The following is a 27,683-nucleotide window of genomic DNA, read 5'->3' on the forward strand; positions in this document are numbered from 1 at the left end:
ATTAGACATGATCTGTGGGTGACATCATCCAGTGGCACTAAAAGGACTTGTCTCTCCAAGCTAGTAGAGCTTTTGCACTCTACTGAGCATGTACGGGATTGTAGCAAAATAAGGGTGTCCAGTAGCCGGTAGGCTACAACCCAATTTCCTCCACCTTCTCACCCTCCCTATCTCTCTGGGGATTGGTAGTGCTAATAGATTACCACCTACTTACCTTAAATATAACCGAAGAACCCTAGGAAAGGACAACTGTTTATCTCAGAATCACTTTTTATTGTCAGATATTTCAGGTTTACCACTCAGAATAGTACATACAACTTATTTCTCTTAGACAAGACACTTATACTACAATCCTCAACATAGCACATACTTAAAATGATTACTGCTTAGCATATTATAGGAGAACTCAGAGCAATAAATAGTAACATAGTAATGTCGGCAGAAAAAGTCCAAAATGGTCCATCTAGTCTGCCAGCAAGCTTCCCAAGGTAGTAACTGCCACTCCATGCAGGTTACTCCCATGTTTCTCTTAAGGGTAGTAACTGCCGCTCCGTGCAGTAAGCCCTATGTTTCTCTTAAGGGTAGTAACTGCCACTCCATGCCGGTTAAGCTTTTTTATTTATTCCCATCCTCTAGCCTTTAGGGATCCACAGTGTTTATCCCATGCCCCTTTGAAATCCTTCCCAGTTTTAGTCTTCACCACTTCCTCCGGAAGGGTATTCCAAGCATCCACCACCCTCTCAGTGAAGAAATAATTCCTGACAATGGTTCTAAGACTTCCTCCCTGGAGTTTCAAATCGTGACCACTAGTTCTACTAAATTGTTTCCAATGGAAAAGGTTTGTTGATGACCATGGATCATTAAAACCTTTCAAGTATCTGAAGGTCTGTATCATATTACCCCTGCTCCTCCTCTCCTCCAGGGTATACATATTCAGGTTCTTCAACCTCTCCTCATAAGTCATTCGATAGAGACCACACACCATTTTGGTCACCCTTCTCTGGACCGCCTCCATCCTGTCTCTGAACACAGTACTCCAGGTGAGGCCTCACCAAGGACCTGTACAAGGGGATTATCACTTCCCTTTTCTTACTAGATATTCCTCTTTCTATGCAGCCCAGCATTCTTCAGGCTTTGGCTATCACCATATCACACTGCTTCGTCAACTTCAGGTCATTAGACACTATCACCCCAAAGTCTCTCTCCTGCTCCATGCACATCAGCCCTTCAGCCCCCAATGCATATAGTTCTTTCGGATTACCACACCCCAGATGCATGACTCTGCATTTCTTGGCATTGAATCCCAGCTGCCATATCTTCGACCACTCTTCCAGTTTCCTTAAATCCCATCTCATTCCCTGTACTCCTTCCGGCATGTCCACTCTGTTGCAGATCTTAGTATCATCCGCAAATAGACAAACTTTACCTTCTATCCCTTCCTCAATGTCGCGCACGAAGATGTTGAACAGAACCGGTCCCAACACCGATTCCTGAGGCACTCCACTTAACACCATTCTCTTTTCAGAGTAGGTTCCATTTACCATCACCCGTTGTCTTCTATCCGTCAACCAGTTTGTAATCCACGCCAACACCTTGGAGCTGACTCCCAAGCTTCTCATTTTATTGATGAGTCTTCTGTGTGGGACCATATCAAAAGCTTTACTAAACTCTAAGTAAATTACATTGAACGCTCTTCACTGATCCAGTTCTCTAGTCACCCCATCAAAGAAATCAATTAGATTCATCTGACAGTACCTTCCCCTGGTGAGTCCATGCTGCTTCTGATCAAGCAACCCACCGGATTGTAGATAGTTCACTATCCTTTCCTTCAGCAGAGTCTCCATTAATTTCTCCACCACCGAGGTGATGCTAACTGGCCTGTAGTTTCCAGCCTCTTCTCTGCTCCCACTCTTGTGAAGCAGGACCACCACCGCTCTTCTCCAGTCACTAGGCACTACACCCTTTTCCAAAAATCTATTGAAAAGGTCAGACAGTGGACCCACCAGCACATCTCTGAGTTCCCTCAGTATTCTGGGGTGAACCTCATCAGGCCCCATGGCTTTGTCACCTCACTTTATCTCCTTGGCAATCCTTTCCTCTCCCTGACTTTTTTAATTTCTTGATTACTTTTTTCATCTCCCTCAGTTTCACCAGATAATCCTCCCTGTGTTCCACTTTTTGGGATTCTTTATATTTCTTAAAAGCTGATTTTTTTTTGTTTTTATTACATCAGCCACCTCCTTTGTGAACCAGATTGGATTCTTATTTCTCTTACTTTTGTTTACTTTTCTAACATACGGGCCGATTCAGTAAAGTCCGCGGGAGAGCAGACGAACGCAGATAAACAGGACAGATGTGTGTGTAAGAAAATACCTGCAGCAGAAACCAGCTCTGCTTGGTAAGAAGACACGCCAATCCTGAAAGGCAGACCTATCAGGGAGGCGGGCAGGCATCTCATATCTAATTCATCCTGCTCTCTATAGAAAACACCATTTATGGTAAGAAAACAATTTTTTTCCATTAATAATCAGGGCTGAATTAGATATGCTCTGTGGGGAGTCCCAAGCTGAAGGTTGCAGTGGAGCGTTTACTTAGAAAGTAACCTGGAATCCTTCCTGGACAGCAGACTACTGCAAGAACAAGTCATGCAAAACTGCATGTCTTCAAGTACTATCAAGTCCTAGAAATGCTGTCAAGACAGTAATGGAATGTAAAGATGGGAACAGATGATCAAGGTGCAGCATTGCATACAAACATACTTGAAGGGTACTACCTTAAGATGAGCCACCACAGAAATTAGAGCTCTGTGCTGATGAGGTTCGATTAAGTGTGTTATTTGGAGTCCTGCTAAGGAGGAGCAAATCTGAACACATTTTGCTAAGCTGTTGGCCAATGTATGACAGACAACTTTGATGACAAGTCAGTTAGTGTTGCATGTGACCAACAGATGATAAGCCTGGGGATGAGAGCGAGGTCTGTTCTTATACTGGATGAAGACATTACGATAAGGTAAGAAGGATTCTTCATTCTTCTTGGATATGAGGTCTCAGAAGAGAGTGTAGACAACACGATGAACTGACTGATATGGAAAGTCGAGACAACCTTTGGTTGAAAAAACGTTTGGTTCAGAGGGAAGGACCACCTGATCACAGAAAGAGTTGTATGCATGGTTTATGCAAATATTAACTTGAAGTTCTCAGATTCTTGGAGGTGAGGCAACCACTGTGAGGAACACCACTGCCCATATCAAAACTAAAGAATAAGGCCCAATGGGTTGAAAAAGGACAACATTCAAGTTTCCTAGAAGGAGAAAGAGTTGTGCTGGGGGTAAAAGCAACATACGCTTCTGCAAAGCAACATATCAGTGGATGAGAGGGATTTTGTACGTACTAGACCATGGAAATCACTAAGATGGTGAATATACTTCCACTTGTGATAAAGTAGACCCAAGTCAGAGAGGGGAAGCAAGTACGTTAGCAAGTACTTGGGTGCACAAAAAAATGGGCTGAAGATTTCCTGTTGGTCCCATTCGTAATATCTGAACCATGGGACGGAATAACCCTCTCTGGTGGAATTGCATTCTAGCTGGAATCAAAATGTTATCAATCGCTCTAGACAAGGAAAGATGAGAAAGCACTGAGTGTTTAACATCCAACCATTGGACTGAGGTACAGATGAAGTGGATGACAGAGTGTTCGTTTGTTTAGAGTTAACATAGGGTGCGTCCCCAAGTATATAGGGGAATGGCTGGAAAGTTGTACAAGATATGCCCATGTAGCTGTCTGGGTCACGCTGAAGCTATAAGAAAATAAGGAAGTACAGTCATGCAGCCATAGTAGCAGTGACCTGGCAATCAGCAGAGTGGTGGAAAAAAGATTGATGAGGCTTGCTCCCCCAAGTGGAGAAGGAAAACACCCTAAACCAGTCTGAGATCACCGTGTAAAACCATGAACAAAACAATCTAGTTTCCAGTTCTGTATTGATGCAAACAGGTCAAATGGTATCTAAACTCTATATATAGGTTTAACATACACATCTCACTTAATAGTGAATTAAGAGGCTATGCTTTGATGTCAAAGGAATGCACCATACTGAGAGAACTGAATAAAAAATAGTTCATCAGTCAAAAAGACCACGCATGTGATCCACCAGTGTATTGGATATTTCTGGAAGATAGGAGGTCTGGAGGAGAGGTGAACATTTAATTGCAGTCCTCCATCTATCACGCTTCCTTCCAGAGAGGCTACAATTCTTGACATTAAATGGAGCAGTGGGACCCCCCAGCCAGTTAGGTTTTCAGGATATCCACAATGAATATGCATGAAAGAAAATTTGCATATCATGGAGGCAGTGTATGCAAATTTTATCTCATGCATATTCATTGTGGATATCCTGAAAACCTGACTGGCTGGGGTGTCCCCAGGACAGTGTTGGGAACCACTGAAATAGAGCAACCTGGTAGCACTTTGAACTAAGATTCTTGTTCCTCAAAGAAGATATATGAACCCTGAAAAAGTGTATGTGATCACGTTTAATTCGGTAGAATGATCCCATTATGGCTCCATTCGTGATAACAGGCACCCTAGGATTGACATAGTCCCATGTGAGAGTCTCCCCCTATCGAGGTGGTGTATCAGTAGCAAGAACCGATGAGGGTAAAACATTGATAAGACAGGCGAAGAGAGAATTTGAAATGAAATTGGCCATAGAGGCAAAAACTCATAATAAAAACTTTTTTAAATATATCCAAAGCAAGAAACCTGTGAGGGAGTCGGTTGGACCATTAGATGACAGAGGGGTTAAAGGGGCTCTTAGGGAAGATAAGGCCATTGCAGAAAGACTAAATGAAATCTTTGCCTCCGTGTTTACAAATGAGGATGTTGGGGAGATACCAGTTCCGGAAATGGTTTTCAGGGGTGATGAGCCAGACGAACTGAACAAAATCACTGTGAACCTGGAAGATGTAGTAGGCCAGATTGACAAACTAAAGAGTAGCAAATCACCTGGACCAGATGGTATGCATCCTAGGGTTCTGAAGGAACTCAAAAATGAAATTTCTGATCTATTAGTTAAAATTTGTAACCTATCATTAAAATCATCCATTGTACAGAGAAGGGCGACCAGGAAGGTGGAGGATCTTCATCGGATGACGTACGAGGAGAGATTGAAGAATCTAAATATGTACACCCTGGAGGAAAGGAGGAGCAGAGGCGATATGATACAGACTTTCAGATACTTGAAAGGTTTTAATGATCCAAAGACAACGACAAACCTTTTCCGTAGGAAAAAAATCAGCAGAACCAGGGGTCACGATTTGAAGCTCCAGGGAGGAAGATTCAGAACCAATGTTAGGAAGTATTTCTTCACGGAGAGGGTGGTGGATGCCTGGAATGCCCTTCCGGAGGATGTGGTGAAGACCAGAACTGTGAAGGACTTCAAAGGGGCGTGGGATAAACACTGTGGATCCATAAAGTCAAGAGGCCGCCAATGAAGAGTGGGTGACTCACCAGAATGATGGCTACTGCCTGGAGACAATACCCTTATTCAATAAACGTACACATGCTTACTGTGACTCCAACATCGTTCTAGCTTCAACAGCAAGAGGAAATGTGGAATAAAGGATCTGCACTCACAAAGGGGGGAGTAGCTGGCTTGTTACGGCGGTTACTACCCCAAACCAAATAAGCCTGTTACTTCTATTTCTATGCATATACAGCATAGTTCTCTGCTTCAACGGCAGGGGAGAAGAAAAAACTGATACTTCACGCATATCCAGCATAGCTCCCTGCTTCAACGGCAGGGGAGAAGAAAAAAGGGTTCACACTCACAAAGCGGGGAGTAGCTGGCTTGTTACGGCGGTTACTACCCCAAACCAAATAAGCCTGTTACTTCTATTTCTATGCATATCCAGCATGGCTCTCTGCTTCAACAGCATGGGAGAAGAATAAACTGATACCTCAAGCATATCCAGCATAGCTCCCTGCTTCAACGACAGGGGAGAAGATAAACAACCAATAAGGGCTGTATAACATAGTCTGAGTAAAACAAATAAGCATGGGTGTAGCTTGCTTATTGCGGCGGTTACTACCCCTACTACCCCTAACTTATCAGCTAGATATTCACTTGGATGCAGCTCCATCACTGCTTTCTACATTAATGGTGGGGGTGGAAAGGAAATAGAACCAAGAGCTAAGAGAAACGGATAAGTATGAGAGAAAAAAGTGTGTGAAGCTTGCTGGGCAGAATGGATGGGCCATTTGGTCTTCTTCTGCCGTCATTTCTATGTTTCTATGTTTCTATACCTGAAGACTGGAGGGTGGCCAATGTAACCCCAATATTTAAAAAAGGCTCCAGGGGCGATCCAGGTAACTATAGACCAGTGAGCCTGACTTCAGTGCAGGGAAAAATAGTGGAAACTATTCTCAAGATCAAAATTGTAAAGCATATAGAAAGACATGATTTAATGGAACATAGTCAACATGGATTTACCCAAGGGAAGTCTTGCCTAACAAATCTGTTTCATTTTTTTGAAGGGGTTAATAAACATGTGGATAAAGGTGAACCGGTAGATGTAGTGTATTTGGATTTTCAGAAGGCGTTTGACAAAGTCCCTCATGAGAGGCTTCTACGAAAACTAAAGAGTCATGGGATAGGAGGCGATGTCCTTTCGTGGATTACAAGCTGGTTAAAAGACAGGAAACAGAGAGTAGGATTAAATGGTCAATTTTCTCAGTGGAAAAGGGTAAACAGTGGAGTGCCTCAGGGATCTGTACTTGGACCAGTGCTTTTCAATATATATATAAATGATCTGGAAAGGAATACGACGAGTGAGGTTATCAAATTTGCAGATGATACAAAATTATTCAGAGTAGTTAAATCACAAGCAGACTGTGATACATTGCAGGAGGAGCTTGCAAGACTTGAAGATTGGGCATCCAAATGGCAGATGAAATTTAATGTGGACAAGTGCAAGGTGTTGCATATAGGGAAAAATAACCGTTGCTGTAGTTACATGATGTTAGGTTCCATATTAGGAGCTACCACCCAGGAAAAAGATCTAGGCATCATAGTGGATAATACTTTAAAATCGTCAGCTCAGTGTGCTGCAGCAGTCAAAAAAGCAAATAGAATGTTAGGAATTATTAGAAAGGGAATGGTTAATAGAACGGAAAATGTATTAATGCCTCTATATCGCTTCATGGTGAGACCACATCTTGAATACTGTGTACAATTCTGGTCGCCGCATCTCAAAAAAGATATAGTTGCGATGAAGAAGGTACAGAGAAGGGCAACCAAAATGATAAAGGGATGGAACAGCTTCCCTATGAGGAAAGGCTGAAGAGATTAGGGCTGTTCAGCTTGGAGAAGAGATGGCTGAGGGGGGGATATGATAGAGGTCTTTAAGATCATGAGAGGTCTTGAACGAGTAGATGTGACTCGCTTATTTTCACTTTCGAATAATAGAAGGACTAGGGGGCATTCCATGAAGTTAGCAAGTAGCACATTTAAGATTAATCGGAGAAAATTCTTTTTCACTCAATGCACAATAAAGCTCTGGAATTTGTTGCCAGAGGATGAGGTTAGTGCAGTTAGTGTAGCTGGGTTCAAAAAAGGTTTGGATAAGTTCTTGGAGGAGAAGTCCATTAATGGCTATTAATCAATTTTACTTAGGGAATAGCCACTGCTATTAATTGCATCAGTAGCATGGGATCTTCTTAGTGTTTGGGTAATTGCTAGGTTCTTGTGGCCTGGTTTTGGCCTCTGTTGGAAACAGGATGCTGGGCTTGATGGACCCTTGGTCTGACCCAGCATGGCAATTTCTTATGTTCTTAGGATGAGTGCAAGGCAGTATCCAGTCCTGAATTACAAAGTGGCTTTATCACTAGAAAAACTTGCCATGGAAACCTGGATTGTGGTGGATAATGTTTGGGTCAGCTGATCCCATTGAGAGTGTAGATCCTCCTGTAGATAACTAAGATAAACACAAGTCAGTAGAAATATATGGATGCTGCCATGTACCCTAGCATAATGTGAATCGCTCTGGCTGTAGTGCACAGAGAGGTCAGAACTTTGTGAATAAGCAATATCACCATACACGCTCGATTCGGTTTATTCATGCGCAACCCTCTTGGTATCCTCTTAAACCGGCAGTACTCCAGTAACGATGAAGCATGTAAAGAACTCCGGATGAGACTCTTACTCAAATTGATAGCTTGTTCCCACTTTTTCAAAAAGTCATCCGCCTTCAAATGACTGCTTAACCACGCCCCTTCAATGATTGATTGGGGTTTTGGCGCCAAACCCACCCTTTAAAAGTATCCTGTCTCGGCGTCTCAGTCCTTTAAACTTTCTGCGAGTGGAGACGGACCGTGCTGGTGTTCAAATGATATGTAAGTTGGTGCACAGTTTTTCAACGTGGAAGATTGATATCTCACTGTGTTCCTCTCCCGTCTTTATCAGACTGTGTTGGCTGGGACTCGATATTAATTGAGTTTTTCTAAGAACAAGACTTGTCTTAAGACTCCTACTAAGATAATTTTAAATCGCTGGCACCACAATGATAACAATTTAAATTTGGTAAAAATTATTGGATCTGTGCTTTGCATTATTTACATTAAATTTTGGATGACAAATAATTTTCTCAATAATGGTTCTAGACGTTGAGTAGAAGATATTTTGTCAATAACTACTCTAGTTATTTGATATTTTTTACATTTGGTTATTTCATTTGATTCATACAATTTCATCTAATTAGATTCATTTGCTTTATTAACTTGCTGTTTGATTGACAGATTCTTTTTTTCACGTATTTTTAACAATAATTCACACACATAGTAATTTTATTCTCATTTAATTTTAATTTTTATTCTCATTTTTATTAAAACAATGGGGGTTCTATTTTATTTGATGCTGAGTACCATCCAGAGTGTTGATATATTTTATTATTAGAGAGGTGCAACTGTTGTTTCTTATGGTAATTATTATAGACCATTTGTTTGATATTTTTTAGACATATGTGCACGGTGGAATTTACTTTGACCATCACTCAACTACTCTCTGACACATAAGGTATCATCCTACTAGTTTTAAATTATGCAGATAGTCCTGTCCATATTGATGTTGCTAACTGGCTCTATCCACATTTTTACTTTATTATGCTTCATGTCACTTTAAGTCCTTCATTTATTTGTCTGTATGTATTTAATGAGGAGTTCTTATTATTTATTTCAATGATTTTACATATTTATATTTGTATTGATTTTATTATTATTTGCGTTTTAATGATTTTATGTTTTTTAGACGTATTCATGTTTTATTAAATTTATTTACATGTTTATTTGTAGCCCCTGAGGCAGCCACCATCGGTGGCGAAACTCGGCCAGAGTCGGGCACTTGTATATGATATTGCACGTCTCCATCAATAAAGACTTGAAAAAGACTTCTTGTGGCATCCACCACTTTGTTGCTTCCTCACAGATGTATGCTGAGGCAATCGCCTCCTTCAACCAATGAGCAATCGTAGCCTTAGAAGCCTTGTTGCCCCTATTTGGGCCACACCAGAGAACAAAAAGATGATCCAAAACTCGGAATTCATTGGTGACCTGCAGGTAGTGCACTAAAACACGCTTTACATCAAGACGCCTAAGATCACCCCCTGCCTTACCTGCTATATCTTCCGGAGAAAAAGCCGGGAGTTCCACCGATTGGTTAACATGAAAGGAAGAAAATCTTTGGCGAGAAGGAAGGTACCCGTCTTGAGAGAAACTCCAGAATCCGTGAAACGCAGAAAAGGTTCCCTACAAGACAATGCTTGAATCTCCAACACTCGTCTGGCGGAGGAAATGGCAACCAGAAAAACAGTCTTGAGCGTCAAATCTTTGAGGGTAGCCCGATGGAGAGGTTCGAAGGGTGCCTCGCAGAGGGCCTGAAGGACCAAATTAAGACTCCACGAGGGACAAGTAGCCCGAATAGGCGGCTTCAAGTGCTTGGCACCTTTGAGGAAACAAATGATATCCGGTTGAGCCGCCACCGAATATCCATCAACGCTGCCGAGGAGGGAGCCGAGGGCGGACACTTGGACTCGAAGAGAACTGAAAGACAAACCTTTCGATAGACCCTTCTGAAGGAAAGAAAGGACCTGGGAAATCTGAGCCTTAGAGCTGGAACGCCGGATTCCGCACAGATAGTTTCAAAAACTTTCCATACCCGGACATAAGCAAGGGAGGTAGAAGGCTTCCAAGACCGCAACAGGGTGGAAATAACTTCCTCCTTTTATCCCTTCTTTCTTAATCTCCGCCGTTCAAAAGCCAGGCCACTAGACAGAAGCGATCCGCCTGGTCGAAAAAAAAGGGACCCTGCCGAAGTAGGTGTGGTAGATGGCCGAAGCGAAGAAGACCGTCTGTCGCCAGAATTACCAGGTTTGTGAACCACGGTCTGCGGGGCCGCTCGATGCCACAAGGATGACCGGCCCCCTGTGGAGTTCTATTCTTTGGAGAACTTTTCCCACTAGTGGCCACGGAGGGAACACGTAGAGGAGAACGTCGTGGGGCCAGGGAAGGACCAGGGCATCCACCCTTCCAAGCAGTGCTTCCTCCAGCGGCTGAAGAATCTGGGAGCTTTGGCATTGCCCAGGGTAGCCATTAGGTCCAGGTGAGGAGGACCCCACCTGCAAACAATCAGGTCCATCGCTGCGTTTGACAGCTCCCACTTGCCAGGATCGAGACGTTGACGGCTGAGGAAATCGGCTTGGATATTCTCCTTGCTTGCTATGTGAGAAGCCGCTAGGCGCTCCAGGTACAGCTCCACCCAGGCGAGTAGCTTGCTGGCTTCGAGAGCCAGACGACTCCTGGTACCCCCGTCAATTGATATAAGCCACCGTGGTGGAATTGATAGCACGCGCACTGCTCTGTGGCGGATCAGAAGGAGAAAGACCTTGAGAGCCAGGCGCACCGCTCGTGCCTCCAGATGATTGATGTGCCAGCGGGACTGGACTTGGGACCAGTAGCCCTCCGTGGCCTGGGATTGACAGACCGCTCCCCACCTGGAGAGTCAGTAAGGGCATTCCCTTCAAGAGGTGCGCTGGCAAGAGCCACCATTGTATGTCGGCAATGGTAGAATTGGAGAGAGGTAGGGGCATCTGGAACTGCTCAGACACCGGCTTCCAACGGGATAGCAAAGCTTTCTGTAAAGGTCGCATATGCACAAACGCCCAGGGAACCAGGTCTATAGTGGAAGCCATGGTCCCCAGGACCTGGAGGTAGTCCCATGCTGTGGGAAGCGGGAGCGAGAGAAGTTTGTTCACTTGGTCCATAAGCTTGAGCGACTGAGCGTCCGGGAGGAACACCTTGCCGACTCGGGTATCGAAACGTGCCCCCAGGAATTCCAGGACCTGGGAGGGCTGAAGGTTGCTCTTGGAGAAATTGACTATCCACCCGAGGGAAGTGAGGAAAGCAAGGACCCGATCGACCGCTATGCTGTAGAGAGTCACCGACTTGGCCCGCACGAGCCAGTCATTCAGGTAAGGATGGACTAGGATTCCTTCTCGGCGAAGAGCTGGCGCCACCACTACCATGACCTTGGTAAAGGTGCATGGAGCGGTGGCAAGGCCGAAAGGCAGAGCTCGGAACTGTAAATGCTGGCCAGGATGTTGAAACGAAGATACTTCTGATGCTCGCGACGAATAGGTATATGTAGCTAGGTCTCCGTCAGGTCGAGGGAGGCCAGATATTCTCCTGGACGAACAGCTGCTATCACCGCCCTCAAGGTTTCCATCTGGAAATGGGGTACCTTGAGGGCCCGATTGACTCTCTTGAGATCCAAGATGGGATGGAAAGAACTGTCTTTCTTTGGTACGACGAAGTAGATGGAATACTGGCCATCGCCTTGTTCCTCCACTGGCACTGGGACTATGGCTCCCAAATCCTGGAGCCTGGTGAGAGTCTAACAGACGGCCGCCCGCTTCCGGGGACCGCAAGGGGAGACCATATACAGGTCCGGCAGATCTCAAGCAAACTCTAAAGCGTAACCTTTTTCTATCACCTCGAGGACCCACTGATCCGACATGATTTTGACCCATTCTTCCAGAAAATGGGAAAGATGTCCACCTGGTATATAAAAATAATAAATAAATAAATAAATAAAAAATAAATAAGTCTGGAACGGAGGAATGGGCCGGCCAGATATCATTGGGAGGCGGGCTTTGCAGTGGAATGTTGCGGGTTACCAACCCGGAAGGCCCGGCAGCCACAAAAGGAATGAGACCATGCCTGGGACCTGGAGGAGTTCCCTCTAGGAAAGGAACCCCGTGCCCTGTTGGTATACCTCCTCTGCCCCCTGAAACGGGAACATGTAGGAAAGAAAGACCTAGGCTGTTTAGGGTGGTCCTCCGGTAGCTTGTGAATCTTGTTCTCACCCAAGGATTTAATAAGCTGCTCTAGGTCCTCGCCAAAAAGCAACTTACCCTTGAAAGGAAGTGTGCCCAGCTGGGACTTGGAAGAGGAGTCCGCCGACCAGTTGCGCAGCCAGAGGAGGCGTCTGGCCGACACTGCTGAGACCATCGCCTTAGCTTGTACATGAAGTAGATCATAGAGAGCATCCACTCCATAAGCCACTGCGCCCTCCAGTCATTCAGCCTGCTCCGCCTCTGCAGACGGGAGGTCCTGGGTGCTGAGCAATTGTTGGACCCACCTAAGACTTGCCCGCTGCATGAGACTACTGTAGATCGTTGCCCGGACCCCTAAGGCCAAGACTTCGAAGATACGCTTGAGATAAAATTCAAGTTTGTGGTCCTGGACATCCTTCAGAGTGGTGGCTCCCACCACTGGAATGGTGGTGTACTTGGTGACCGCAGAAACGGAGTCCACCTTGGAATTTTCAGCATGTCCAGGCAATCCTCGAGAAGAGGGTAGAGCTTGTCCATAGCTCTACCCACACTCAGCTCCGTCTTGGGAGCTTCCCATTCCCGAAGGAGCAGCAGCTTATGCATGGGATGAAAAGGAAAAGTGCGTGGAGGCGCCCTGAGTCCTGCCAGGGCTGAGTCCACGTGGGCTGGCATTACGGCCGTAACCCTATCATCTGGAGGGACTTCAATCCCCAGTTCCTGCAGAATAAAGGGAATGAGAGGCTCCAGCTCTCATTCCCTTTATTCAGTTTCAAAGGGAGGAGCTGGACCCGGCAAGGACAAATCCACGTCTGGATCTGGGAATGCAGGTGGCTGAGGCGGATCTGGGATGGGGTGCCCCCGGTACCACTCTAATCCTGACGGAGCCTTGCGGATCCGGCACCGCAGGAGCGGGCATCCGTGGAATGTTGGTGGCTGGAGGACTTGGGGGGCGGGGCCCTCTTCCTCCTGCAAGCCAGCCAGGAATGATTTATGCATCAATAGCACAAATTCAGAGGAAAAATGCGGCCTGGATTTCCCGGGGGGGGGGGGGGAGGGGGGAGAAACCTGAAAATCTGGCTCCTCTCCCCCCTGCAACTCCGAATCGGGAGCTGCACTAATACCTAAAATGGCCGCCGTTCCTGCAGTTTGCCAGCTTGGGAATGGCCTGGCCATGCGGCTCGATGAATGCCCCCAGGTCCCTGGTGGAGTCGGCGCAGAGGAACCCTCCCCATCTGGTAAGCACCCCGAGCAAAGCCCATCACGGGAGAGCCGCAAGGCAGGCTCCCCGCAGACTAAGCAAGCCTGAGATCGGAGCATAACTGATAGGGAAACGCCATGCAGGAGAAAAAAATCAGCTGAGAAGCGCTGGGGAGAGGAGCGAGTGCAGGTAACTGAACCCTGCCCATTCCCTTCTCGAGGGAGTAAACTGCCTGACAATTAGAAACAATAAGAAACCTTATTTCTTTATCTTATATTCATTTTTTTTTGGGGTGGGGGGTTTGTCAGACAGGGGAATGGACTTCCCTGCCAGTGCTACTGGGGAATACAACGTCCCGGGGCTCAAGGCAGTTATTTAGGGGGGAGTGACTGGACCACCAGTATTGCCCCAGTGCGCAGATCACCGGGAAGGGAGCCTAGACTGAGAAAACTCAAGGGGCAAGTCCCTCTAGGACCCCCCCAAGAGTGAGGAGACAGCGCTGTCCTCTGAATGACAGAGCTGAGAGAAAAAAAAAAGTTTCAAAACTTTTTTTTTTTTTTAAGTATGCACAAAGACCAATAATACTTGCCTGAGCTTGAGAAATAGGTAGAAAGAGAACCCCGCAGGGTATAAATAAAGGAATTGAAGTAAGGGAACCGCAAGGTGAGCTGCCTGCATCTGCTGGAGACAGACAAATACAGAAGGGATGCAGGGTAGGCTCTGTCCTGATATAGGATACACCCTTTCAGTTTTGGTCTGTTTCTATCTGCTGGACAGGAGGCTCAACCCACGGTCTGGACTGATCCAGGTACGTACAGGGAATATGCAGAATGTATTGTACTCCTGTTTTCTCCACTAAATTTAGCAAGTGTGGGAAGGAGTGTTGTTGGGGATGCGGACAGGAGGGAATGTACTTACATATGTGGTGGGGGTGTCAGAAGGTAAAGGTTTTCTGGGCAGAAGTCACCAACTGCCTATCAGTCATATGTTCTCAACTACTGGAGCCTGATTCAGCATTATATTTACTGGGACAATGGTCTAATCGGTCAAGCATGCAAGGTTTTCGGAGACTAGTAGGACACTTTCTACACGCGGCATACCTGACAGTGGCTCAGATGTGGACGAGGATTCCTTCACTTCATTGTTGGAGAGCCAAAGTTACAGAAATTGCTTGGATGAAAAAGCTTACGTTCCAATTAAAGGATAAAATGGACATTTATGAAAGCGATTGGGGGCCTTATTGGGAGTGTAGAGGGCTTGAAGCGTGTTCTTAAGTGCAGAAAGGATGGGGTGTGTAAAGTATGTAAAGGTAAAATGTTTATTTGGCATTATCAATATGATTTGGGGTACTGGTATGAACTGGGAAGTATGTATTTGCTGTGAATAATGTGTGGATGAACCTACTTTGTTCTGTGTGGTTTAAAATAAACCGTTTAAAAATATTCTTCATATATAAAATAGACTAATGAGTTAAATACTCACAGACATGTCTAACCCATATCCAATACCACTTATCCCTTTAGTCTCAAATAACTCTGGAAAGCTAGGCACAAATGTATTAACAACCATCAAGACCTTTATTTTTATGTATCGTATCTAAACACTCTAGAAAATCCATTATTTTACTCACAAAATAAAATGAAATGACACTGCTTACCCCGATACTAAAATCCGACCATCAAATGAGAATGCACAAGACAGAACTGGGGCAGAGTGTCCACATAATGTACATTTAAATTTCATTTCAAAACCTACAAAAAGTGATTAAAGATAAAGTTCAAAATGAGGAACAAGTGTAAACCATAAGAAATAATTAGTCAAAATGGTTACAGTAGTTTAATTGGTGTTCATGAAGCTTATCTATGAAAATGTGTAGTAATTCTTAAACCAAATCTAATATAAAAGTGATATTACACTGATGTAGTAGCATGTATATGTATTTAAAAAAAAGGCTCCTTAAATGTTCACAGCATGAAAAGAACTGAAAAGCAAGTAAACAACTAAGCTTACCTATAATCATGCTACAAATTACTATCTACAAATCTGTGTACCTATCTGTCAACTTTCAAGGCCAGAAATATATTTGGGAAGAACCCAGAAAATCTTCCCTGACTGGATCAAAGAATCTCTTTCCCAATGATCCCATCAGCCAGCTGTAGTCGTCCCTTTCAGAAAAGGGACACTAGCCTCTTGCATGGACATCAAATAGTAAGTAGAAATGGGCAAGAGAGAAGAATTGGCAGTGGTACATTGCAACCAGAAGAAAGTACTTTCTTTTCTTTCACTGATCAAATAAACATTTCTTCACTTCATGAAGTTGCACACAACATTTTTCATTCTTTAATAATGACAGCTTCAATTATATTGGTGAATATGACATTTTTTTCCAATTTCCATGGATCTTATCATGATCTGTGATTGTAAACAGATAAACCCCCAGATTTCAGGGAGGAGTTCAGATGGATTTTTTAGCTCCTTTCTAATAGTTTTCAATATCATCTCATCATTCTAAGGCAAACATACCTGTGATAGAATTAAATGATAAAACCCATAACTTGACTTGGTTGTCCTGACCACAAGATGCCAGTCGAAAACAATCTGAGCCCTGTTCTCCATCTGATAAAAATCAAGACATTTTGAAACATTAAAAGTTTTAATGAGAGTATAATAAAGGTGTATAATATCTGTTTCAGGCCAATCTGAATCATAAGTGTATGGCCTGATAGTTTTGTCTGGCTAGGATATTTATTCAATACTCTTAAATGTTAAGGCAACCAACCAGTAACTGGCTGTGAAGAAAAATCACAGCTGGTGACTCCAAGATCATGTGCCTTCTCATTATATAAGCATCTCATGTTATTATCCCATACTGTCAAGTCTCCACAGGATGATCCAGTGACAAAAATATTTCCAACAGGAGAAAATGCACAGGCTACCAAAGAACCATCCTTAACGGAACCAGATCTAGGATAAAAAATCAACAGAATAAAACTAAGCTTTTAGAAGTGGAATATTTAAAAAAGGTTCTAATCATCAATAAAGCATCCTGTATGGTCCATTACTTATGAAAAAACAAGTCCTGAACGGGCACCAAGTCAATAAAACAAACAGAAATGTGCTCATATATAGAATAAATGTTGGATTCAGGAAGGCCGAGTAATCAGGATGACATTTCCATTTGTAAAATTGGTACTGCCTTAGGGCCAAAAAAGGATGTATCATCTGTGGCCACAGCTGAGGATATTGCAGGCAATATCTCACACCTTCCTCTACTTCTGATCAACAGCAAACCTTACTGGATGGCTCAAGGGCTTACTTGTGCCAGTTTCTGGAGAGAACCATGGTCCATAACTCTTGTCCAAAGGACTGTTACTGCGATGGCTGCCCTAGATGGAAGGTTAAAATGGCAGTGATAAAGAAAATGAAGCGGTAAAGGGAACAAGTGCCATCAAATTCAGATTCCCATTCAATATGTTAAAAATTATTACTCAACTTTTCTTTTAATTTATTTTTTATTTAGTGCTTTTTTATGTCGACCTTCATGATACCAATCATATCATATCGGTTTACAAGAAACAATGGGGCAATAACATTAACATCAACATAAACAATAAGGCGAAAAGTGAAAAGTTACAACAAACAGGGGCACTCGAACTGGGAGGAGGAAGACTCAGAGGCATGAGTAACTTAGAATTAAATAAAATCAGGTCATATACCCAGGACTATAATAATAACAACAAGTACTCAGGACTGAATACTATCAAATATATAAATAATGTCATATACTCAGGACTATAATAATATTGTATATTCATGACTAAATAGTATCAGGTCATAGATCACAGAACTAATGGATATCGGGTCAAATGCCATGTCAGGGTTGGGGTACATCGATTAGAGGACCATGGCGAGTTATTGTAGATGGGGAGATCATAGATCAGGGAAGGCTTGTAGAAATAGCCAAGTCTTGAGTTTCTTTCTGAATGTCAGTATGCAAGGCTCTTGTCTAAGGTCAGGGGGCATGGCGTTCCAGATAGTTGGCGCTGTCGAGAAGGCTCGATCTTTGGTGGATGAGAGGTGTGTGGATTTGGCTGGGGGGGGGGGGGGGGGGGGGGTAGCGTGTAAATTTGGCTGGGGGGGTGTGGATTTGGCTGGGGGGGGGTAGTGTGTAAATTTGGCTGGGGGGTTGTAGGGTGAAATGTATTTAAATTTCAAAATTTAAATAAATTTTAAAATTTATTACGGCAATTCTCTTCTGCTCCTCTAGCATAATCAGAACCAGGGCTAGGATCTAACATGATGAACCTTCATTCTCAATTATCTGGGGATTTTGCTCTAGTTTTATAAGCTCTCCTTCCTTATCCTAAACATACACAATCATTGCACTGACAGCCCTGGAACCCTACAATTATGGGCCCTGAACTAGCAACTTGGTGTCACCCTTAAGCAAGGTCTATGACTCCCTTCTCGAGGCCTGTGAATATAGCCTGCTCATTATATTCAGTCCCAGCTAAAAATGATCTAACAGGGGATCTTCCACATGGTAGTGCACAGCACTTTCAAACCAAAAAATGGGCCAGTGAAAGAAAAAATAATATATATCAAAAAAGAAACTTCCACTCAAAAATCAAGTGTATATAACATGTCTGCAATTCATATATATATATATATATATATATATATATATATATATATATATATATATATATATATATATATATATATATATATGAGATGGGAGGAAACCACCTCAGAGATATAGACAGACCTTGTTGCATGAAGTTAGTATGTCATAATTTGTTATAATCATCGATCAAAAACCTCCATCCTTCCTATAATCTTCAAACAGTCCTCATTAAACTTTGTCTTCTTGTTTCTCTTAATATCTCATATGTGTTTGAAATGAAACTGAAAACTTGTCTTCACAATTCAACAACTTGTTTTCTTTAAAAAATAGGGGTGTACCTTTTATGAGACAATCCCTCATATTTCCCTTCAATGCTTATCAAATGCTTGAGTCTAGACTCCTCATATATATATATGAATTCCAGACATGTTATATAAACTTGATTTTTGAGTGGAAGTTCCTTTTTTAGTGCACAGCAAATGCCATCTGAGCTACTGGACTGGTCCTACTTTTCTCTTTTAAAATTTTTTTTTTAAATTACAATTAATATTCTCAATACTCTTTGTCCAACATATCCAACTTCTTCTTAAACTACTATTGGCTATGGGTGGTTTGCAAACGTAATTGAAATTTGTGAATAATCAGGTACGTTGTGTACAGCTTTTTGTAGTATGGAAACCTCTAAATACCTGATGTAAAGAGTTCATTAGATTGATATACTGCTATGGAAGCAGAATTTAGTATCATTTGATGAAGCAATAATGTACAAACTAGCTACAATCTATTGGGGTAATTTACAAAGCATTTTCCCATAGAAACAGAATGTGAAAAAACAGTAAATAGGGCCCTATGTTTGAAAATGAAGAACAAAGCCCCATGATACTGTAGTCCCAGTACAGGCCCATTTCCGCTGAACCAGAAACCCTAAGATGGAAGAGGAAACTCTTGGACCCAAAAATAAATTCCCTCTCCCCCCCTAAAAAAAAACAACCCCAGACATATCATGCTTAAAAACATTTTATAGGAAAAAAGATCTCATTATAGAATTACAGATGTAGGTACATAATAGGTTAGGCCGACCTAACATTAGAGGTATCATAGTATCCTACAGATAGTAAATTCATACTCACCAGGTTCAGCCAGAGCTTTGCTTTAAACTCATGGAAGTACAATAACCTCAAAATCATCAACACATCTCTGCTGATCATACCCAAGCATGAATCACCATCATAATGATCACAAACAGTACAATTCAGGTGAGAAAACTCACTAAAAAATTGCTTGGAGGAAAGTGGTGTCACAGTGGAATGTCTGGTTGACTGTAGTATTTGTAGATGTTTTAAATAAAGATGGTCAAATTTTTCCATTGCTACAGATGTGCATTAGTGTTGAAACGTGACACATAACAATAATGCTAGAATAAAGATTTCTTCAGCCAGAAGGTTGATTCAGTACATTTTTTCATTAAATGAATTTTATAAGGAGACCAAAGCATCCAAAATTACAAGAGACAACTGGAGTACCGAAAACCTATAACATACAGGAGTTCAATTGTGGATTCTTTCTGATGCTGTTGTGTTTATAAATCACAAAAAATGACCCAAACTAAAGCTTGAAAAATAGAAACAAATCACAACATAATAGATTCAGCTGTATGAAGAACTCTATGAAGAAGTGTATTTTGCAACTGTCATATATTGCCACAGTATGCTTGTTGGCTTATATAAGCCGTAGAGCGCTGGGCTTGTCTAATCATAGGTTGCTAAAACACTTAATATGCAGACACTGTATAATGTGAAATGACTAATGAATGCACTTATCTTGATCCACATAACAGTAGATAGTGTGTACAGTCCTGAAGTATGTCCTCCGACACCACAGTGTTTCGGAGTCTATAACTCCTTCTTCAGGGAACTCCAGGGGACAACGAACTGTCAGAGTGATTCTGCGTGGAAAAGAATTAGAGTTCTTATATGAGACCAAATTAGCCGTTTGGTCTCATATAAGAACTCTTTAAGTGGATCAAGATAAGTGCATTCATTAATCATTTCACATTATACAGTGTCTGCACTTACGATATAGCCCTAGATGGTGCATATTAAGTGTTTTAGCAACCTATGATTAGACAAGCCCAGCGCTCTACAGGCTTATATAAGCCAACAAGCATACTGTGCAAATATATGACGGTTGCAAAATACACTTTTTCATAGAGTGTTTATAAATCACACATATATTATAAAAAGAAATATTTGCTCTGTGAAGTAAAAGCCATGGAACCTTAACACTAGTGGAATAGTTATAAAAACATCAAAATACTTCTTATTTATTCCATTTTATATCAATAATATTTTTTTCTTCAGTTCTTCATTCCATTTTTTATTACTTGGAAATGCATATAAGATATTTGCCTTTGCTGTATTGTGCCATGTCCTCACCTTTGGCTCAACAGACATTATCTTCTGATATTGCTCTCTGCTGCATATAAGTACCAGTGTGGTACAGTTTTATGTTTCAGGGTCATTGTTGAAGAATTCAGCAAGGGACACTAAGTGGCCGATCAACTAGTCTGAGGGATTTCCTACAGATTAGCGGCCTCCGATATGCGCAATCTTTCTGCCCATGCAAATGAGCCAAGTAGAAAACTTGGGTAAGAACCTGAGCTCTGAGATAGCTGAAGAAAACTATATCTCATTTTTTTTTAATAAATGGCCTGGAAAGTCATTCATGTACTGGTTTTCACTGAATTTTGAATTAATGTGCTGCTCTGTATGATATTGCATCACAGCAGTTCACCGACTCAGAATTTTAGTAAACGTTTGTGAAAGTTTACTATTTGGGAAGGGAGAAGTGCAACATGATTTTTCAAAGTGATTTTGCATGAAAAAAGCCAAATTTTGAGATTTTGCACATTTCAAGGTGTTTTGTGCATTTTTTCCACATGAAGCCCCCTTTTGCGAATTAATTTCACACTTTAATACATCAGCCTCTTAGTTTGCAGCACCTGCCATTTATAGGATTTACAGGTCTGGATTTCATTTGTTGGTTTAAAGAAGCTAATGGCCAACTTCTATTCACAGCTATGGTGGTCTAGGCTAGGAAACAGGAAACCTACACAACCACATGACATTTTTACTTTCAAAATGAACTCTGTTACTTTCAGCATTTTTTTTTTAATGAGTTAACAGCATAGCAATGGGTAAAGTACTGTAGCTGGTTCTGAGCAATCTACTTTTCTTCCCTGATCCATTTCTCTTGATTCCTCATCAGTTTTAACAGTAAAGATGGGTGGTTTAAGAGTGGTGAAGGAACTCAGTTCATCCCAACCAAATGTCTAATGTTTTCTCTATAACATTTAATTTGAAGATTACATTTATAATATAATATTTTTCATACATATGTTAACTCACCTATGAAATGTCAGTGATTGAACATTCCATAAAACTATAGTTCCATCAGCTGCACCTGAAGCCAAATATGTAGAATCTGGTGAAAATTTGCAAACTCTTACAGGACTTCCACCAGGCTGTTCTAGTGTTGCTAATATCTGTCCAGAGTGCGTATTCCATAATATAGTTGTCCCATCTGTGGAACAAGAAGCTAAAATTTCTCCTGAAGAAGAGAAGCAGCAGCAATGGACGGCATAAGTATGACCTTTTAATGGTGAATATGGAAGTTCCGTGAAATCGCTTAATGAATATATGCGGACCATTTTGTCCATGGAGCAGGATGCCAAATAAGATGAAGAGAAAGCACAACAGTTGACATCATCACTGTGATCTGCTAAGGTGTGAATGAGTGTGACCATGGTGCCAAATATAAACAAAATCACCTGTAATTAAAATATCAAAAAGGACATGTAAAAAACCAAAGAAAATCCCAAAACCCACCCCAATCCTTCAAATTTCATTCCTTGCAACCTCCCGAGTCCCCCACCCCCAAAAGAAACGTGCCGAAACTCCCTGGTGGTCCAGCGGGGGTCCCGGCAGCGATCTCCCGCTCTCGGGCCGTCGGCTGCCAGCAATCAAAATGGCGCCGATGGCCCTTTGCCCTTACCGTGTGACAGGCTATCGGTGCCATTGGCCGGCCTCTGTCACATGGTAGGAGCAAAGGACGGCCGGGGCGGACCATCCATTGCTCCTACCATGTGACAGAGGCCGGCCAATGGCACCGATAGCCTGTCACACGGTAAGGGCAAAGGGCCATCGGCGCCATTTTGATTGCTGGCAGCCGACGGCCCGAGAGCGGGAGATCGCTGCCGGGACCCCCGCTGGACCACCAGGGAGTTTCGGCACGTTTGTTTGGGGGATCGCAAAGAATTAAATTTGAAGAGTTGGGGTGGGTTTGGGGTTTTTTGTTGTTGGTTTTTTTTTTTTTACAATCCCCCCCCGGGACTCGGTAAGTCTTGGAGGGTTGCAATAAATTAAATTTGAAGGGTTGGGGTGGGTTTTGTTTTGTTTTTTTTGTTTTGTTTTTTACAACCCCCCCGTCTGCCGCCCCCCCATAGTCTTTCGATAAGTCTATGGGAGGGTCGGTAGGGTTGCAATTAATTCAATTTGAAGGGTTGGAGTAGGTTTGGGGTTTTGTTGGGTTTTTTTTACAACATTGCCCCCCCCGGGACTTTCGGTAAGTCTTGGGTCGGGAGGGTTGCAATGAATTAAATTTGAAGGGTTGGGATGGGTTTGTGTTTTGTATTGTTTTTTACAACCACCCCGTCTGCCCCCCCCCATCTGCTCTTACTTTCGGTAAGTCTTGGAGGGTTGCAATAAATTAAATTTGAAGGGTTGGGGTGGGTTTTGTTTTGTTTGTTTTTTACAAACCCCCCCCCCCCCGGGACTTTCGGTAAGTCTTGGGGGGGGGGGGGTCGGGAGGGTTGCAATGAATTAAATTTGAAGGGTTGGGGTGGGTTTGGGTTTTGTTTTGTTTTTTACAACCACCCCGTCTGCCTCCCCCCCCATAGACTTTTGGTAAGTCTTGGGGGGGGGGGGGTCGGGAGGGTTGCAATTAATTAAATTTGAAGGGTTGGGGTAGGTTTGGGGGGTTTGCTTTGGTTTGTTGTTTTTGGTTTGTTTTTTTTACAACACCCCCCCCCCCCCCGTCTGCCCCCCACGAGTTTCAGCCCCACCCCCCAAAGGGACTTTCGGTAAGTCTTGGGAGGATTGCAGTGAATTAAATTTGAAGAGTTGGGGTGGGTTTGAGTTTTTTGGGTTTTTTTACAACCCCTTTGTCTGCCCCCCCCGGGTTTCGGGCCCCCCCAATCTGCCCAGCAAGCTTAAGGTAGTAACTGCCACTCTGTGCAGTTTACTCCCAAATATCTCTTAAGGGCAACTGTTGTTCTATACAGTTATCCTCAAACCTTACGATACCCATAAACCTTTCAGCTAGTAACATTTTTTACTGGGTGATGAGCTTCTTGAAAATTCTGTGTTACTTGATTGTGTTGCTTATGAACCTGGCCATAGAAGCAGTCCTGTGCTTTTTCCCTTATGTCTGCATGTCAGTACCCCAGACCGTAGAAGTCAGGGCCCTCTTGGTTGTTGTCTGAATCCAATTCCCCTTTTCCCCCTGCCGTTGAAGCAGGGAGCAATGTTTCAGTTGCATTTAAAGCATCAGGGCTTATCTGTTAAAGATAGTAATCTCCAAGCTTTTTGCTAAGGGTAGTAACTGCTGCACCAGCAAATGACCGCCATGCACACTTTTTTCATTTCCTTTAGGCCTTGGCTGAAGAAGCAGGCCTGTGCTTTTTTCCCTTATGTTTGTGTATAAGTATCCCTGACCTTAGAAGCCAAGGCCCTCAGTTGTCTAAATCCAATTCCTCTTTTCCCCCCCGGCTGTCTTAAGCGGGGAGCATCTGTTAAGGGTAGTAACTGCTACACCAAGTTACCCCCTGCACGCTGTTCTTTATTTCTGTCTTCTAGCTGTCTAAGCGGGAAGCAATGTTGTAGTTGCATTAAAAGCATCAAGGCTTATTGGTTAAGGATAGTCATCTCCATACATAAGCAAAACATTTGACAATTTTCTTTGGGTGTAGGCTCAGGAGCCACCTTTACACTCTCAGGAATGATGCACATAAATTAGCAATACATAATCTTTATCTCTTAGTGAGTCAAGTCTCTAGAAAGGTACAACTACATCAACCTTCTTTCAGCATTCAAAATATTAACTTCATGTTTTGTGTGACCTTGTAACTCAGGACAACACAGGAGCTCCTTTCAGTCAGGGTGTCAAGGAATATAGTGTGAGGAGTTATTTAAATGTTCTCCTGTGTACCTGTGATAACTTGGACACAATGGGGGAAAAAGCCCTACCACTTTTTCCTGCATTCCAAACACTCAGTGGGTTAACTTGAGTAATGGGTAATTCCACCCTGCCAAAGCTCCAACTATACATGAAGAAGGCTAGGACGCCAAAAACAAAAATATGTTCTCTCCTTGTAGGTTAAAGGATGATGGTATGCATGTATGTGTCTCAGGAACCAGAAACTAATATAAATACAACACAATTTTATTTCACTATACCTGGAGCAAGAAGAATGAAATTGGTTAACAAAAAAAGTATTGCTGTAAAAGCAAGTTTGCTTACCGTAAACGGTGTTTCCGTAGATAGCAGGATGAATTAGCCATGCTGTCATGGGATCTGTCAATCAGGTCCGGGAGGCGGAGCTTTTCTAAGCAGAAGTTTGGTTTTTAGTCTCTGCAGCTGCGCGTGTGTTCCCCGCAGGAAAGTAACATTCTCCTCAGTCTGTGATTAAGCTGTAGTTGAGTCGAAGAGACGGTGACTGCCAGGGAGGAGGGCGGGTCAGCATGGCTAATTCATCCTGCTATCTACGGAAACACCGTTTACGGTAAGCAAACTTGCTTTTTCCCATTGATAGCAGGGCTGAATTAGCCATGCTGTCATGGGAGTCCCAAGCTCCCAATCACATTAGTTGTTATATGTATGGTTGAACGTGATCTTAAGAAGTGTGGTAGTCACCGTGGACAGGAAGATAGGGCAAGCAATCCTGCACTCTCTATCTTCGCATCCGTGGTTGCTTGTTGATCAAGGCAGTAATGAGATGTGAAGGTATAGAGTGATGACCATGTAGCTGCCTTACAAATGTCTATGGGTTGTACATTTCGAAGGTGTGCCAATGAAGCCACCACTGCTCTGACTTGGTGAGCTTTGGGAATAGAAGATAGATGTAATTTCTGCTTGTCATAGCAAAATTGTATGCATTGTACTATCCAGCTAGAGATGGTACGTTTGGTTACTGGAAGTCCAGGTGCTTTCGGGTCGAAAGATACAAATAGTTGAGAAGCCTGGGAATCCGATTTTGTTCTTTCTTTGTAGTAAGCTAGCGCTCTTTTATAATCTAGCGTGTGGAGCAATTTTTCCCTATCATTGGAGTGAGGTTTAGGGAAAAAGATTGGTAGTTCTATGGTTTGATTGAGATGGAACTGAGAAACCACTTTCGGTAAGAAGGATGGGTGAGTTCTGAGAACTACCTTTTGATGATAGAACTGCAAGTATGGAGGATAATGGACTAAGGCTTGCAATTCACTGACTCGTCGAGCTGATGTTACCGCTACTAGAAATACTACTTTCCAAGTAAAGTACTTTATGTGTGCAGAATCCAGAGGTTCGAACGGGAAAAGCATGAGTTGTTCAAGAACTATGTTGAGATTCCACGGAACGGGAGGTTTTGAAATTGGAGGACGAAGGTGCGTTAATCCCTTGATGAAAGGAGATAGTAAAGGGTGATTGGATATAGGGATATCATTTATCGGCCTATGATATGCCCCTATGGCACTGAGATGAACTCTAATGGAAGATGTAGCTAGTCCAGGTGTACAGTGTATGAAGATAATCCATGAGTGTTTCCGGTGGACAGTCCAATGGTGGTACGCCCCTGGATATGTACCAAGTAGAATATCGTTTCCATTTGTAGTTGTAATTTCTTCTCGTTGAGAGTTTTCTGGATTCTAACAAAATAAATTGTGTCGAAGCGGAAACTCCTTGCTCTGTTAAAAGGAGCCGTTCAACCTCCATGCTGTCAAATGGAGGGATGAGTGTAACGGGTGTAGAAGTGTCCCTTGATCCTGGAGTAGGAGATCTGGATGGTTCGGTAGAAGTATTGGGTCTTCGAGAGATAGCCGGAGAAGGAAACTGTACCATGGTTGCCTGGGCCAGGGTAGAGCTATTAGTATCATTTGAGTTTTGTCTGCTATGCACTTTTGAATTGTCCTTGTTATAAGTGGGATTGGAGGAAAGGCATAAAGGAGGCCGGTCGTCCAGAGAATGAGGAAGGCGTCCTCAGCGACTGAGCGGGCTGGGACGTATCGAGCAGAACTTTGGACTTGAGCGTTGATCTCTGTTGCAAAGAGATCTATCGCAGGTGTTCCCCATTGTTTGAATATGTTTTGGGCTATCTTTGCTTTGAGCGTCCATTCGTGAGGGTGAAAGATTCAACTTAATCTGTCCGCTCTTGTGTTCGCTACTCCTGGAAGGTAAGTCGCTTGCAAATGTATGCAATATTGATGAACATGCTCGAAGATGATCAATGTCTCTTTGCAGAGGGACCATGAACCGGACCCTCCTTGTTTGTTGATGTAAAACATCACTACTTGATTGTCCATGTAGATCATGACTCTGCGACCCTTGAGGTAGTCTTGAAAAACTTGTAATGCCTTTTGAATCGCTCTAAGTTCTAATAAATTTATCTGTAGGGTCTGCTCTGCGATTGTCCATAAAAACCTTGTGTTTCATAGATCTCGAGATGTGCTCCCCAACCTTTGTGAGACGCATCTGTGGTTAGGACTGCATTGTGAGGAGGGGGACTGAATAGTGCTCCCTTGGAAAGGGTGGAGTGTGAGAGCTACCATGCTATGTCCTTCCTCATTTTGGCTGTCAGCGATATTTTCTGTGTTAACAGTTCTGAGTGTTGCTTCCATTGTCGTTTCAGTCCCCACTGTAGAAGTCTCATGTGTAGTTAGGTATTGGGAACCGTGAAATTGGCTGCCACCATGTGACCTAAGACTACTAGAACTTGCCTCAATGAAGGTCTTTGAGTGTTGTTCAAGAGATAAAGAAGTTGATGTAGTTGTGTTATTCGTTCCGTTGGGAGGTATGCTCTGTTCCGAGTGGTATCCAGGCATGCTCCTATAAACTGCAGTTTTTGTGTTGGTTGCAGATGTGATTTTTGAAAATTGATCACTAGCCCTAATTCTTGTAAGCACTGTATCACCCGTCGGTCGATCAATATGTCCGGAGTCAAGGCTATTATTAACCAATCGTCCAGATATGAAAAGATTGTCATACCCTGTTGTCTGAGATAAGTCACCACCACTACCATGCATTTGGTGAACACCCTGGGTGCAGCCGACAGTCCAAAAGGGAGAACCTTGTATTGGTAATGCTGATGCTTGTACCGAAAACATAGGTAACGCCAAGAGGATGGATGGATTGGAATGTGCATGTATGCATCCTTCAGATTGATG

General features: G+C 43.0%; 1 protein-coding gene across 8 annotated transcripts in view; it reads right to left on the reverse strand.

Moving 5' to 3' along the window:
* The window catches only part of WDSUB1 (WD repeat, sterile alpha motif and U-box domain containing 1), a 145,931-nt gene that overhangs the window by 82,089 nt on the left and 36,159 nt on the right, over positions 1–27,683 (reverse strand). For 6 of the 8 annotated variants that reach the window (XR_003857346.1, XM_029605552.1, XM_029605551.1 and 3 more), the window contains exons 1-5: positions 22,158–22,212; positions 21,615–22,036; positions 16,360–16,544; positions 16,104–16,196; positions 15,238–15,331 (exon numbers count right to left, since the gene is read on the reverse strand). Coding sequence is in view for 7 of the 8 variants with exons in the window: in XM_029605552.1 (XP_029461412.1) it covers positions 15,238–15,331; positions 16,104–16,196; positions 16,360–16,544; positions 21,615–22,012 (770 nt within the window). In the remaining variant the exon portion in view is untranslated. Of the gene's footprint in view, positions 1–15,237; positions 15,332–16,103; positions 16,197–16,359; positions 16,545–16,896; positions 17,628–21,614; positions 22,037–22,157; positions 22,213–27,683 lie in introns of those variants that run through there. The other 2 variants (XM_029605556.1, XM_029605557.1) reach the window with 2 other exon arrangements.

The sequence above is a fragment of the Rhinatrema bivittatum genome, chromosome 6 (genome assembly GCF_901001135.1).
Source record: "Rhinatrema bivittatum chromosome 6, aRhiBiv1.1, whole genome shotgun sequence".
Taxonomy (NCBI): domain Eukaryota; kingdom Metazoa; phylum Chordata; class Amphibia; order Gymnophiona; family Rhinatrematidae; genus Rhinatrema; species Rhinatrema bivittatum.